Consider the following 14403-nt stretch of genomic DNA (forward strand, 5'->3'; position numbering starts at 1 on the left):
CTGCCTCGGCAGGTTTTTGCACGGCTGCGCCACGCACTCACAATTCAGCTCACTGTTACCAGGAAGAAAGCAAATATACTCGGGAGCCTCAGAGTCCATGGCTGAGCTGTCTTGTTGCCACCTCTGTCACAAGAATATGGAAGCGAGCCCGCCCTCGTCTTTTGTGGGTGACTTTGTTGCTACATCACCACAGGACATAGTCATCTCTGAATCCATGTTGCCCAGCTCCTGGGAAGCAGAGCAAAGGGAATGGAGATGGCAAGGACAACAGTGAAGCAGCAAAGTTCTTCAGTGAGAAAACCCATGGGAAAAAGAACACCTCATCTAAATAAACTGTGAACTAACTTTTTAAAAATTTACTCATTATAAAAATGGTGTACAGGGGCCAGGAGTTTGGCCTAGTAGTAGAGTGCTTGCCTAGCATGCATGAAAACCCGAGTTTGATTCCTCAGTACCACATACATAGAAAAAAGCCAGAAGTGGTGCTGAGGCTCAAGTGGTAGAGCTCTAGCCTTGAGAAAATCCATCAGGCTCTGAGCGTAAGCTCAGGACTGGCAAAAAAGAAAAAGAAAAAAAAAATGTACAGAGGGGCAACAATGACGTAAGTTAGGTAATGAGTACATTTCCTTTTTTTTTTTTTTTGCCAGTCCTGGGCTTGAGTTCAGGGCCTGAGCACTGTCCTTGGACTTTCCTCAAGGCTAGTGTTCTATCCTGAGCCACCACACTACTTCTGGCTTTTTATACGTATGTGGTACCAAGGAATCGAACCTGGGTCTTCATGCATGCTAGGCAGGCACCCTACCACTAGGCCAAACTCCCGGCCCTGAGTACATTTCCTTTCACACAGTGTCTTCTCTCACTCTCTCCCTCCAGTCCCTTCCTCCCATCTAACCTACTTGGTTTACAGTCATACTCTGAAACCTTTTCCAAAGTATAATAGGATACCACAGGTATCTTGAAAATAGTCACTTAAGGGGGTGGGGGGGGAGGGAAATGGGTATCAAGACATGTGAAAGGGTATCAATGTATGTGAATTAATGCACCTTCTATCTGGCAAATATCATGTAACCCTTTTACTAATTACAATAAAAAAATAAAAATTAAAAAAAAAAAAAAAAAGAAAATAGTCACTTAAGAAAATCTACAACTGGTACATGGCCTAGTGGTAGAGTGCATGCATGCAGTCCCGGGATTCAATTCTTTGGTACCACATACACAGAAAAAGCCAGAAGTAGTGCTGTGGCACAAGTGGCAGAGCTCTAGCCTTATAAAAGCAGACAGTGGCCAGGCCCTGAGTTCAAGCCCCAGAACTGGCAAAAGAAAAAAAAGTCAAGCAGTTTGGAAACTGCTAGACAAAAAAGTTTTATGAAAAGTCTCAGCCAGAAGTGGAGCTGTGGCTCAAGTGATAGCGCTCCAGCCTTGAACTAAAAATCTCAGGAATGGTGTCCAGACTCAAGTTTAAGCCCAAGTACTGACTCGTGCACACACGCACACACACACATTTATAAAGTTTCAAGTCCTAAATTTAAAGAAATCCAGGCACTGGTGTAATCCCACCTGTAATCCTAGCTACTCAGGAGGCTAATATCTGAGGATCAAGGTTCAAAGGCAGCCTAGGCAGGAAATTCCGTGAGATGCTTACCCCAATTAAGCAAGAAGTGGCTCAAGTGGCAGACTACTAGCCTTGAGCACAAAAGCTCAGGGACAGTGCCTAGACCCAGAGCCACACCCCCTGGCCCCAATATAAGTAAGGAGAGGGCAAGTTCTCAATAAATACTAACAACTAAACAATAAAACATGGCTTAAACAGCTTTTGTACATTTGGATTAAAGATGCAAAATGCTACCTTTTCAACTGCCAACAGCTGCTGTTGCAGCCCATCACATCTTGTGTTTGCTTCTTCAAAAAGATTTTTGTATTTTTCTATCTGAGACAGTTGCATAGTAATTGTTCGCTGCTGTCTTGAACAATCTTCTTCAAAATTTTTTACTTGTGACTTTAAATCCTGAATTTCATCCTCCTATAGATTGTGGGAAAAATGCAAAAAGATTTGGTACCAAAACAGAGCAGAAAACAAAAGAAGCTTTATTTATTTATTTATTTATTTTTGCCAGTCCTGTGGCTTGAGCTAAGGACCCAAGCACTGTCCTTGGGTTTTCTCAAGGCTACAACTCTACCACTTAAGCCACAGCATCATTTCTGGCTTGTCCTATGTAGGTGGCATTGAAAAATCGAACCTAGGTTTTCATGCATGCTAGGCAAGCACCCTACCACTAGGCCAAATTCCTGGCCCAAGAAAAAGCTATTTATACCTATACCTATTTAACAAATAAAAATATAAAAGTAGAAGATATTTATGTCTAATCACTTATCTTTTTCTTTGTTTTATTTTTTGTTTTTTGCCAGTCTTGGGGCTTGGACTCAGGGCTGAGCACTGTCCTTGGGCTTTCCTCAGGGATAGCTCTATCACTTGAGCCACAGCATCACCTCTGGTTTTTCTGTGAATGTGGTACCAAGGAATCAAACCCAGGGCTTCATGCATGTTAGGTAAGCACTCTACCACTAGGCCACACTCCTGGCGGCAAAATCGTATTTTATGTGTGTGTGTGTGTGTGTGTGTGTGTATGTGTCCTGGAGCTTGAACTCTTCGTGCATGCTAGACAAGCATTCTACTATTAGGCCATGCTCCTGGCCCCTCACTTTTTTGATAAGCATATAAAATTTTTTGATTCTGTACATCGGTTTATTTAAAACATATGTAACAAGTTTCATGTAAAGTTTATAAATTCTTTACCTCTGGTAATTCACCTCAAAATCAAGTTCATTATAATACAACTTTTAAATTGGATTGTATCTGAATGTGGCTACCTTTTAAAAATGTAATTGAAATTATCCCTCAGAAGTCTTTGAATTGTAAAGCATGTCTTTTGAGGTATTTTAAAAACTCACCTTTTTATTGCATTCACATACAACTTTATCCAATTCCTCCTGCATAACATTGAGTTTGGCCTTTAGAAATCTGATCTGTGTTTCTGTGGATTTAAATGATTATACTTATTATCACAATCAAAACAGACCATATTTTGAGAAGCAAAGGCTCAAAATTGAGATTCTATTAGGAAGACCATGGCAAGGAATACCAGACATTAATATCCATAATATAAAAGAAAAATACATTTACAATGGAAGTGACTGATGAGAGGGGGAGTGAATGACCACTTTTATGGACTGCATTCATCCTTGGCATGACTACAGAACACATCAAGCACAAGGCACAGTGATACAGAGTGGAAATGCTCTTCTCTAGCAAAACCCAGCTTTGGATCTCACGAAGGAATCTGATCCCAACTTCCTCTAGATCTTTCCATCACACACATAACCCAGCCACAACTAACAAGCTTCTGGGGTAGGATTAGGGCACGATATAATAGAGAGGAGATGCTGAGGGCGGCAGAGAGGGCCACAGTGGAAGAGCCGTTGGCACCGCTTTCTCTGGGTCCTGCATCTCTGATCAGAAAGCAGGGCCATGGCAGCTACATGCTTAGAGCAACCTGCACCTGGAAGACACCTTAACAGAGACCAAAGGACAAATGACTCCATTCTTTCACTCCTCCCCTTCCTCCCAGAAAATGTGGCTCCATCCTAAATGTAATGAACCACTAAACTATGTAATATGCAACTCAAACTGTAACAGTTTTTTTCACCAAGTAAGAGACTTTTAAAGACAAACTTGTGAACAATCTTCTATATTCTCAAATGAAGAGTCTGTGGCCTAAGTGGCAAGTGACTTGCCTGTAGTCACACAGTAACTCATTATTAACATGCCCAACTGTCTTATTATTTGTTTCAATAACATAGGTAACACTCCTTAAAGTCAACTATCTTAGAAACATTACTGGTAATTATGTCATGCTTTTCAATCATTAGAAACTTAGTACCTTTTTATCCTTGTGATAAGATGAGTCAATAAGAAGGAAAATTATATTAGGAAACTCACCTGGTCATTGTACAGATACACTCTTCCTTTTCCATATATCGATGTGCAACAGATAAGATATAACAAAAATAATTCAGAGAAGCTGTTTGTTGTTATATGAACAATAAGTCATGGTTTTCTTTCTTTGAAACAGGGTCTCACCATGTAGTCCAGGCTGGCCTGGGACCCACAAGCCTCTCTCTCAGTCTCTGGCTTACTGGGGCCACAGGTATATATTCTCAGGCCCAGATGCTATTGCATATTTTAATTTTATTTAAAAGCCAGGCGCTGGTGGCTTACACCTGTAATCCTAGCTACTTCAGGAAGCTAAGATCTGAGGATTGCAGTTCAAAGCCAGCCCACACACGAAAGCCCTGAGACTCTATCTCCAATTAACTACTAGAAAACCAGAAGTGGTGTTGTGGCTCAAGTGGGAGAGCTCTAGCCTTGAGCTGAAGAGCTCAGGGACAGAGTCCAGGCCAAATTCAAGCCTCATGACCCACAAATAAAAGAAAAAAAAAAAAGAAAAGTAGAAAGACAGGTTCAATCACTCCCTACTTGGTCATTGCCTATCTTTAATAAATATTAATCATGGCCTATCTTGGCCTGGGAGTTTGGCCTAGTGGTTAAAGTGCTTGCCTAGCATGCATGAAGACCCGGGTTCGATTCCTCGGTACCACATACATAGAAAAAAGCTGGAAGTGGTGCTGAGGCTCAAGTGGTAGAGCTCTAGCCTTGAGAAAGTCCAAGGACAGTGCTCAGGCCCTGAGCTCAAGCCCAAGACTGGCAAAAAAAAAAAATCATGGCCTATCTTTTTGTGTTGGGCCACCAGTGCTTGGTGATCAAAGGCCTCTTTTATTTCATCTAGAATCCTACTCATCCCTTCCATCACCACATTATAGGTAGAGTGCAAGGTTTCTTTGAGACAAATCCTCACATGATAAATGTTTACATTCAAGAAACTGTTCCAGAGATAATGCTTTCTAAGTAATTGTGAGGAGAGAAAAATAAAAAACTCACCTGTCCCTATACCTGTACTCAAGCTGGAGAAAAAGTCCTCATCTGCGTGCTCAGGAAAACCTTCCTCCTCCAGTTGCCCTTCAATTTTGCTAATTGTCTTTGCAAGGGAGAAGTCCAAGCAATCCTCTGGCAGAGCGACATCACTGGCTATCTGCACACTAGAGCATCTCCATTTAACGTTGACCAACACACAAGGAATAAAAGGTAGAAAGACATGCTATGGCATCAAATAACACAGACCAAATTAGTGTAAATTTTAAGTTCATGATGAAATCTACAATTGATACTTTCAAAAACTACATTCTAAGGGACTTAGTAGCCAGGGACTGGTGGCTCACATCTGTAATCTTAGCTATTCAGAAAGCTGAGATCTGAGGTTCATGGTTCATAGGTAACCCAAGGACAGAAATCCATAAGAATCATCTCCATTTAACCAGCAAAAAGCCAGAGGTAACCTATGGTTCAAGTGGAAGAGCATCAGTGTTGAGTGAAAAAGCTGAGAGACAGCAACAAGGTCCTGAGTTCAAGCCTCAGTACTGGCACAATAATTTCATAGTTCCAAAGGCCTTTACCCCTCCCCCACTTCTTTTTTGGTGCCTGTACTTAAAGCTTAAACTCAGGCCTAGGTGCTGTCTCTGGACTGCTTTTGCTCATGGCTGGTGCGCTATGACTTGAGCTACAGCTCTAATTCTAGCTTTTGGTAGTTCATAGACAGACTGAGATCCTGATTTCAGCCTCCTGAGTACCTTGGCTTTTAGGCATGAGCCACCAATGCCCAGTAACCTAACTTCCTAACTTACTTTTAAAGCATAACCATTCAGTCCAGGGCTTAGTGGCAGACTGCTTGGCTAGTATGCATGAAACCCTGGGTTCAATTCCTTGTACCACATACACAGAAAAGACTGGAAGTAGTACTGTGGCTCAAGTGGTAGACTGCTAGCCTTGAGCAAAGCAGCTCAGGGACAGTGTCCAGAACCTGAGTTCAAGCCCCAGGACTGGCAGTAAATAAATAAATAAAACTAAGGACTGCTTTATCAGGGCCATGAGTGTGGCCTAGTGGTAGAGTGCTTGCCTAGCATGCACAAAGACCTGGGTTTGATTCTTTGGTACCATATACATAGAAAAAGCCTAAGTGGTGCTGGTGGCTCAAGTGGTAGAGTGCTAACCTTGATTAAAGTCCAACGAGAGTTCAAGCCCCAGGACTGGCCCCCCACAATTAGGAAGCAGAAACATATTTGGGGGGAAGAACAGTGGAGAAGCACTTGAATGGAGGAAGGATAAGTAAATATAGTCATTATACTCAATGTATAGTTTCTAGAAACTGAATGATATCACTTGAAAATAGGGAAAGTGGGGGAGAACAATGGAAGGGGGATAATAACCAAGATGTATTGTATTCATAATCCTGACTCAGGGAACTGTAACCCCTTTATATAACTACTTAAAGAAGGAAAAGCTTAGACCAGGAACATGGCCTAGTGGTAGAGTGCCTGCCTAGCATGCAGGAAGCATTGGGTTCAATTCCTCAGTACCATATACACCAAAAGAAGCCAGAAGTGGTGCTGTGGCTCAAGTGGTGGAGGGCTAGCCTTGAGCACTAAAGCTCAAGAACAGTCCTGAGGCCCTGAGTTCAAGCCCCAGGACCAGCATAAAAAAAAATTCTGGAGTACAGTGGTTTTGTTCAGGAGAATATCACAAAATGTTCATTTACTAATGTAACACTTTTCTGAGTAGAAATGGTTTAAATTCCTGGATGTGGGCCAGGTGTATACTGTCTACCTTATTACTAAAGATATGAAAACTCATAATTAAGAACAAGAGTACCATGAGTTATTAAACTAAAAAAGAAAGTCACACTTGCTGAACTATACAATACCTTGGATTTGTTTTCCTTCCTTTATTTCCAGAGTGCAGTTTGTTTTGAACCTTGTTTATAGGAACAATGTTTTTGGCCTTTGGCTATATGAAAAGAATTGAAAGTATTTTAATTAACCAGAGCCTAGTCATTTGCCAAAGAAAGCAACTTCCTAACACATGGAATTGCTATTTTGCTACAAATAAGAATAATTACATTTATGGACCTACTTATTATGTTCAGGAATCCCAGAAGTAAATAGCTGGAAATCACATGGACCAAGAACTGAACAACAAGGAATATGTCCCAAAGCCTTGAGGATCTCAAGCTGCTGGTGGATGCTGGGTGCACAGAACTTAGCTCTCACTAGCCACCTGTTCCCAGGCAGGCCTGACACTGTCACAGCAGGTAGAAGGTAAGTGGGAAAGGAGGAGCTGCAGACTCCAGAACACCAGAGCCCAGAAGAGGGACTACTATAATGGGTAGTTATGAACAAATGAACCATTCTTTGAATAGGTATACTTTTCTCTCTCAAGTTTTCTATTAGATTAAGCTTCTAAGGAAAGAAAAGTCAGCCAAGTTCTGGTAGCTCGCACTTGTAAGCCTAGTTACTCAGGAGGCTGAAATCTGAGGATCCAGGTTCAAAATCCATCCAGGACAGGAAAGTCTGTGAAACTCTTATCTCCAATTAACCACCAGAAAAGTAGAAGTGGTGCTGTGGCTTCAAGTATTAGTGCACTAGCCTGGAGCAAAACAAGTTCAGGGATAACATCCTCCCAGGCCCTGAGTTCAAGTCCCATGACCAACAAAAAAAGAAAAAGAAAAAAGCCTCATGTTACAAACTCATTTTACATAGATTTGTCCACTATTCCATTCAGCAAAATTATAAGATAAAAATTATTCCATTTATCAGCAACACTTACATGGACGTATACCTTCTGAATATTAAGTTTACAATCCTTTTTTGGAGGGGTAGTCCTGGGGCTTGAACTCAGGGCCTGGACACTGTCCTTGAGCTTTCTCAAGGCTAGTGCTCTGCTACTTCCAGCTATTTCTGTTTATATGGGATTAAGGAATTGAACCCGGGGTTTCATTCATGCTAAACAAGCACTCTACCACTAGGCCACACTCCAGGCCCTACATCCCATTTCTAATGAGTCATTCTCTTTTTCTTCTGAGTCTTTTTTTTTTTTTTTTTTTTTGCCAGGCCTAGGCTTGAGCTCAGGGCCTGAGCACTGTCCTTGGACTTTCTCAAGGCTAGAGCTCTACCACTTGAGCCTCACCAGCACTTCTGGCTTTTTTCTATGTATGTGGTACTGAGGAATCGAACCCGGGTCTTTGTGCATGCTAGGCAAGTAATCTACCACTAGGCCAAACTCCCAGCCCCTCTTCTGAGTCTTAAAGGAAAAAAAAATAACTCCTACAGAATAACTGTATGCACAGAAAGTTTGATTTCGTACCTTGGTTTCTGACTGTAGATGAACTAGCCCTTCAGATGACGACAGGCCTCTACAGACCAAAAACAAACATTAATACTAGACGACACAAACTGAGATACCATGAAGTCCAATTTTTAAAAGCAAAATGCCCAACTACTATTCTAATTCTACTTAATCCTGTGTTAATCTGGTCTGTCTAGAGTAGGTTTCTATATAAATTTTACATAGAACTATATTTAGTTACATTTAATAAAGCATGTATATACGTACATGGAATTATGTTTTACTATAATTCTGATTCTTCGTGTTAAAAGCTTTGGAATAAATTGCTCATTAAAAAGTGCTTCACTAAAAAGGGCCCTGAGTTCAAGCCCCAGGACTGACAAAAAAAAAAGAAAAATAATACCAAAGGAGTGGGCAATGGTGGCTCACACCTGTAATCCTAGCTACTGAGGAGCCTGAGATCTGAGAGCACAGTTCAAAGTCAGTCCAGGGAGACAAGTCCATGAGACTCTTCCCCTCCAATTAACTACCAAAAGCTGGAAATGGAGCTGTGGCTCAAAGTGGGACAGTGTTAGACTTGAGCACAAAAGCTTACAGATAGCACTCTGGCCCTGAGTTCAAGACCCAAGACCAGCACAGAGAAAAAACAGTAATGGTATTTACCACTGTACTCACCTTGAATTGGCATTTCCGTCTTCACAAGATTTGGTATGTGTTGATAAAGATTGAGACTGTATCTCCTGTTGCTGTCTCTAGTCAAATGAGTAAAAGTGACTCATGTACTATGAAAACACCATACAACCTAAAATCTATGCAAGCCCTTGTTGCTCAGGCTCCCCACTCCCCCAGACATCAAAGCACTGAATTAGAAATGCTACACCAGAAAAGGAAGTTCTGCTGATCATAGTTTCACTATGTTAAAATCAACTATCATTGATTCAACTTTTATTAAAAAAAAAAAACTAAAAACTTTCATTTTGAACACCCCTACCGAATCACTAGTATTAATTCTATGAAGGTCAAGGCACTTCTAGCTTTTTTATATGGCACTGAAAAATCAAACCCATGATTTCAGGCATGCTAGGCAAGCACTCTACCACTAGGTCACATTCCCATCCTATCTACTTGGATTTAATAAAAAATGTTAGCATTAAAGCTGGGAACAGTGGCTTATGCTTATAAACAGAAGGCTGAGATCTCTGAGTAGTGAGGTTCAAAGCTAGCCCAGGCACTAAAGAACATGAAAATCTTATCTCCAATTAATCACTAGAAAAAGGAGAAATGGGACTGTGGCTCCAGGGGTAGGGCGGTAGCCTTGAGAATGAAGAGCTCAGAGACAGTGCCCAGGGCCAGAGTTCAAACCCCATGACCCACCAATAAAAAAAAAAAAAAAAAAAAAAAAAAAAAAAAAAAAAGCCAGAAGTAGCACTGTGGTTCAAGTGGTCGAGTGCTAGCCTTGAGCAAAAGAAACCCACGGACAGCACCCAGACCCTGAGTTCAAGCCCCAGGACTGGCAAAAGAAAAATAAATTCCAAGTAGAAAACATTTTCCAGTGGCTTTTGGAAAATGTATGTTTACTAAAAGCATATGCTGAATATACATTCAGCTTATGGTCATTTATTGAGCCAAATGTTTATGCTATGGGTACTTTGAGGTATTATGCATTATGTACCTACTTTTGTTTTTGTTTTGTCAGTCTCAGGGCTTGAACGCTGGGCCTGGGCACTCTCCCTGAGCTCATCAGCTCAAGGCTACTGCTCTAACACCTGAGCCACAGCACCACTTCCTTGTATACTCCTGTATATGCATATCATACATCAAATTATAACATTAAAGAGCTTCACATGAGTAACTTACACCTGAAATCCTACTGTAATCCCAGCTACTCAGGAGAGTGAGATCTGAGGACTGCAGTTTGAAGCTACCTGGGCAGGAAAGTCCATGATACTCTGATCTCCAAATTAAACACCAAAAATGCAGGAAGTAGAGCTGTGCCTCGTGGTACAGTGCTAGCAATGAGCAAAAAAGTTCAGGGAAAGCATCCTGTCTCTGAATTCAAGCCCCAGGACTGGTGCAAAAAAAAAAAAGTTAAAAACTTTGCACCCACAGAGAGTAACTGTTCATCTACTTACTATTACTTCCTCAGCTTGCTGAACCAGACGAGCTGTTTTGGCCTCCAATTCTGCATTCAAACGCCTAAAAACAGAAAGTCAGTAATTTGGTTAGGCTTCAATCTCAATAAAAAATAAATCTCAGCAATTACAATTTACAAAGTGATTTAATCGACATACCAGAATATGCACATGATGTTTGTATCAAGCATGAACACAATTAACAGTACATATCCACATCTTCTACATGTCTTCCTAGCTGTGCAGGAACTCACAAGACAAGTACTGGCCTTTCCACACCTCTTAGCCCAGGCCTTCAGGGGAAGTGAGGAAGAAGAAACTGGGTGTGCTCAATTCTGTTCAAGGATTGCCTCACCTGTGGAGGACCTTAGTATCAGCCTGTGCTCTCCCCTGAACAAGAATGACCAGGGCTGGGGGTAGAGGGATTGCACAGGTCTAGGCTGTTGCTGTGTTTGGGAGCTGGAGTTTGGTGAGTGGACTGTACTTCAATCTCAGCTTCTTCAGAAGAAGATGGGATTAACTAACTCCCTTGTGCCTGTCCTGCCCCACGGGGTCTACTTGGGATCTAGTGGAGAACAGGATATTGCTGTGTGTGTGTGTGTGTGTGTGTGTGTGTGCGCGCGTGTGTGTGCATGCAGGGCCTGGATGCTGTCCCTGAGCTTCAGTTTCAGAGTTATTGATTAATTAGAGATAAGGGGCTCAGCTGGGAGTTTGGCCTAGTGATTGAATGCTTGCAATGAATTGCATGCACAAAGACCCGGGTTCAATTCCTTGGTACCACATACATAGAAATAAGTGGAAGTGGTGCTGTGACTCAAGTGGCAGAGCACTAACCTTGAGAAAGCCCAAAGACAGTGCTCAGGCCCTGAGTTCAAGCCCTAGAACTGGCAAAAAAAAAAAAAAAAAAAAAGTCTCTAAGTGAAAGAGCCTTGAGCTGAAGAGCTCAAGTACAGTGCCTAGGCTCAGAGACAAGGGGCTCAGCTACTTTCTTGCAAAGGCTGGCTTCAACAGATCTCAGTCTCCTGGTGGCTGGGATTACAGGCATGAGTCACCAGCGCTGGCCATATGGTTCTTTTGAAGTTATAAAAAGCAGATCAGTCAACGAATTTGCATTTTTCCCCCCAGGCAGGAGAATAAGAAGTAACATGACTAACTCTCTCTTCACCCTAAGGACCAGAATGGGTGGAGGTAGCACCAAAGCTTTCAAACAGTCTCAAGTTTCCTTAATAGTTCCATAGTTTACGAAATATACCTTATGTATATATATTCAGGGACAGAACCTAGGCCCTCAGTTTAAGCCCAAAGATGTGCATGCGCGCGCGCGCGCACACACACACACACACACACACACAGAAAGAAGGAAGGAAGGAAGGAAGAAAAGAAAGAAAGAAGGAAGGAAGGAAGGAAGGAAGGAAGAAAGGAAACACTGGTAACCAAGACTCACCCAAAAGTGTCCTGGCACTGAGAATAAAGCAACAGTTCAAATGAGAGCAGTAAAGAGGAACAGATGCCAAACAGCTCAGCAGATAGAAACTGAGTTCCTGGTGCCTGCCTTGAGTCACAGAGGGCCACACCTGTAGAACCTCGGCCCATAGCCGAGAGAAGTGAAATGCAGCCAGAGGAGGGATGGAAGTAACTAAGATACATGTGTTGTGTGGCAACATAAGACACTCAGGAAGTCACATCCTTGCCGGAAAAATGGATGCACATTTTACTCTTCCCCACAGCACCGAGAAAACAGACACCCAGTCAGTCAGTCACTCTGGTTCCTCAGTCTCAGGCAGGCAGACCCTAGAGTACAGATATCTACTACCCACTGTCTCAACCAGGAAAACACCACAACTAGTCTATTTGGGGGCAGAGTTCTAATAAGCCCAGTGATATTCGAGAGCAGCTAACAGTTCACCTAATGCATGCAGTAATTTAATTCTATCTGGTGAATGGTAGTAAAAATAATTATTTTGGCAGCAAGGGGCATAATTCAACTCTGGTAACACCAAATAACAAAAATGCACAAAGAAAACTACTATTTTGGTTCCAGTACAAACGACAATAGATTTGGTTGTTTAAATGTAATGTTCATCTTAATAATAAGGCTGATTTGAACAGAGAAAGGCAGCAGGCATTCTCTTCCTGGGCAAGCTGGCTTGTGTGTACTTCATTTAAAAATGGTGTAGTGGCTTATGCTTGTAATCCTAGCTACTCAGGAGGCTGAGATCTGAGAAGCACAGTTTGAAGCCAGCCTGGACAGAAAAGTCTCTTGTTACCAATTAACCACTCAAAAAAACAGAAGTGGAGCTGTGGCTCAAAGAGGAAGAGTACTAGCCTTGAGACAAAAAACTCAGGGACAACATGCAGTCTGAGTTTAGACCCGGGCCTGACAAAAATAAAAAAAAAAAGAAAAGTAAAAAGAAACTAACCTAAGTGAATTTACTATAACAAATTATGCTAACTGCAAAGACAAATGAATGAAACAACAGAAAAGCACAGTTTGGTTATCTTTCAAAGAACGCTACGCAGGCAAGATAGGCAATTTCCCTATAGAAAAGGTAAAGCTTGAAGAAATGAATGACTAACAGACTGCAAAGACAATAAAGGACAGGAGATCAGGCTGTGAGTTTGAAGAGCAACAGGAAAGCACTGGGCTTTTTTGGGGAGTGGGAGGGGGGGCTTTTGTTGATTGGTTGGTTGTGCTGGTCCTACAGCTTGAATATCTGAATGAGCCAGAGTTCCATTTCTGACTTTTTTGGAGCATAACTGGAATAAGAGTTTCATGTGCTTTCTTGCCTGGTCTGGCTTGGAACCATGATCTTCCCCTCCTGAAAAGCTAGGACTACAGGTGTGAGCCACCAGCGGCCAGCTCACTCTGGTGTTATTTATAATGGGATAACATTACCAAATCTAAAGATCATCCTGGCTGCTGCTGTGGAAAATCTGGGGAATGAGGCATGGATGCTCACCAAAAAACGAGAGGAGTGGAGTTTGGAGTAGAGTGCTTGCCTAGCATGCAGGAAGACCTGGATTCAATTTCTCAGTGCCACATACATAGAAAAAAGCCAGAAGTGGGGCTGAGGCTCAAGTGGTAGAGCTCTGGCCTTGAGAAAGCCCAAGGACAGTGCTCAGGCCCTGAGTTCAAGGCCCAAGACTGGCAATAAATAAATAAAGAGAAGAAACCCCACACACACTTTCCCCCCCCCAGGAGAATTGCCTATTACATTGACAACACTGAGAAAAGTCCTGCTGTTCATTTTCCCCAGTCGTGGGTACGAACCTGATTCCTGACACTCTCAATTAAAAAAATAATAATAATAAATGCTTTTCCATTTAGAAAACAACAAAAAAAAATACTTCTTTTCCTTTTGCCCTTCGTTTCCTTGGGGAGAGGGGAAAAAAAAAAATACCTGAAAATAATTTACCTAACGGCCACAGGTCCAGGAAATTTGAAATTGAAGCAGAAGGCTTCTACAGCAGTAAATTAATTAACACCTGAGAGCCCTGAGATCTAAGTGGCCTTGTTAAAAAAAAAAAAAAAAAAAAAAAAAAAAAAAAACAGAAAAAACTGTCGAGTCGCTGGCGACTGGTGTTTACAGGTACTGATCAGAAAGGTTTTTTTCCCCTGGCTGCTCAGGCCCCCCACACCACCCTCACTGCCCAACTTCCAACATGGGCCCACAGCATCACAGGTGAAAAAGAGATGAAGGGGGAAAAAATAAATAAATAAACATGGGGAATGCTACAAAACGGAGGAGGAGGGACCAGAAGATACAGGTTTTCGAGAAAGAAAAGGGAAAACCACCCTTGACAAGGCAGCTTGGCAGCCGAGGGGAAGGGGGGCCGAGGCCGCGCTTCTTACTGGTACTCCTCCTCCTTGGCCCGCAGGTCCAGGCGCGGGGCCGCGGCGCGCGCAGCCCGAGGCGGGAGCGGCTTCCCGGCAACGCTGCCTCTCTAGAAAACAGGCAGGAATCGGTCAAACCCGAA

At 42.3% G+C, this 14403-nt stretch overlaps 1 protein-coding gene across 1 annotated transcript in view; it reads right to left on the minus strand.

Moving 5' to 3' along the window:
• The window catches only part of Tex9 (testis expressed 9), a 33930-nt gene that overhangs the window by 4990 nt on the left and 14537 nt on the right, over positions 1-14403 (minus strand). Inside the window, exons 5-12 of the mRNA XM_090358350.1 lie at positions 14279-14370; positions 10426-10489; positions 8969-9045; positions 8312-8360; positions 6873-6955; positions 4997-5163; positions 2950-3032; positions 1847-2020 (exon numbers count right to left, since the gene is read on the minus strand). Of these exons, the coding sequence (XP_090214476.1) occupies positions 1847-2020; positions 2950-3032; positions 4997-5163; positions 6873-6955; positions 8312-8360; positions 8969-9045; positions 10426-10489; positions 14279-14370 (789 nt within the window). The remainder of the gene's footprint in view (positions 1-1846; positions 2021-2949; positions 3033-4996; positions 5164-6872; positions 6956-8311; positions 8361-8968; positions 9046-10425; positions 10490-14278; positions 14371-14403) is intronic.

The sequence above is a fragment of the Megascapheus bottae genome, chromosome 25 (assembly GCF_031878675.1).
Source record: "Megascapheus bottae isolate mThoBot1 chromosome 25, mThoBot2.hap1, whole genome shotgun sequence".
Taxonomy (NCBI): domain Eukaryota; kingdom Metazoa; phylum Chordata; class Mammalia; order Rodentia; family Geomyidae; genus Megascapheus; species Megascapheus bottae.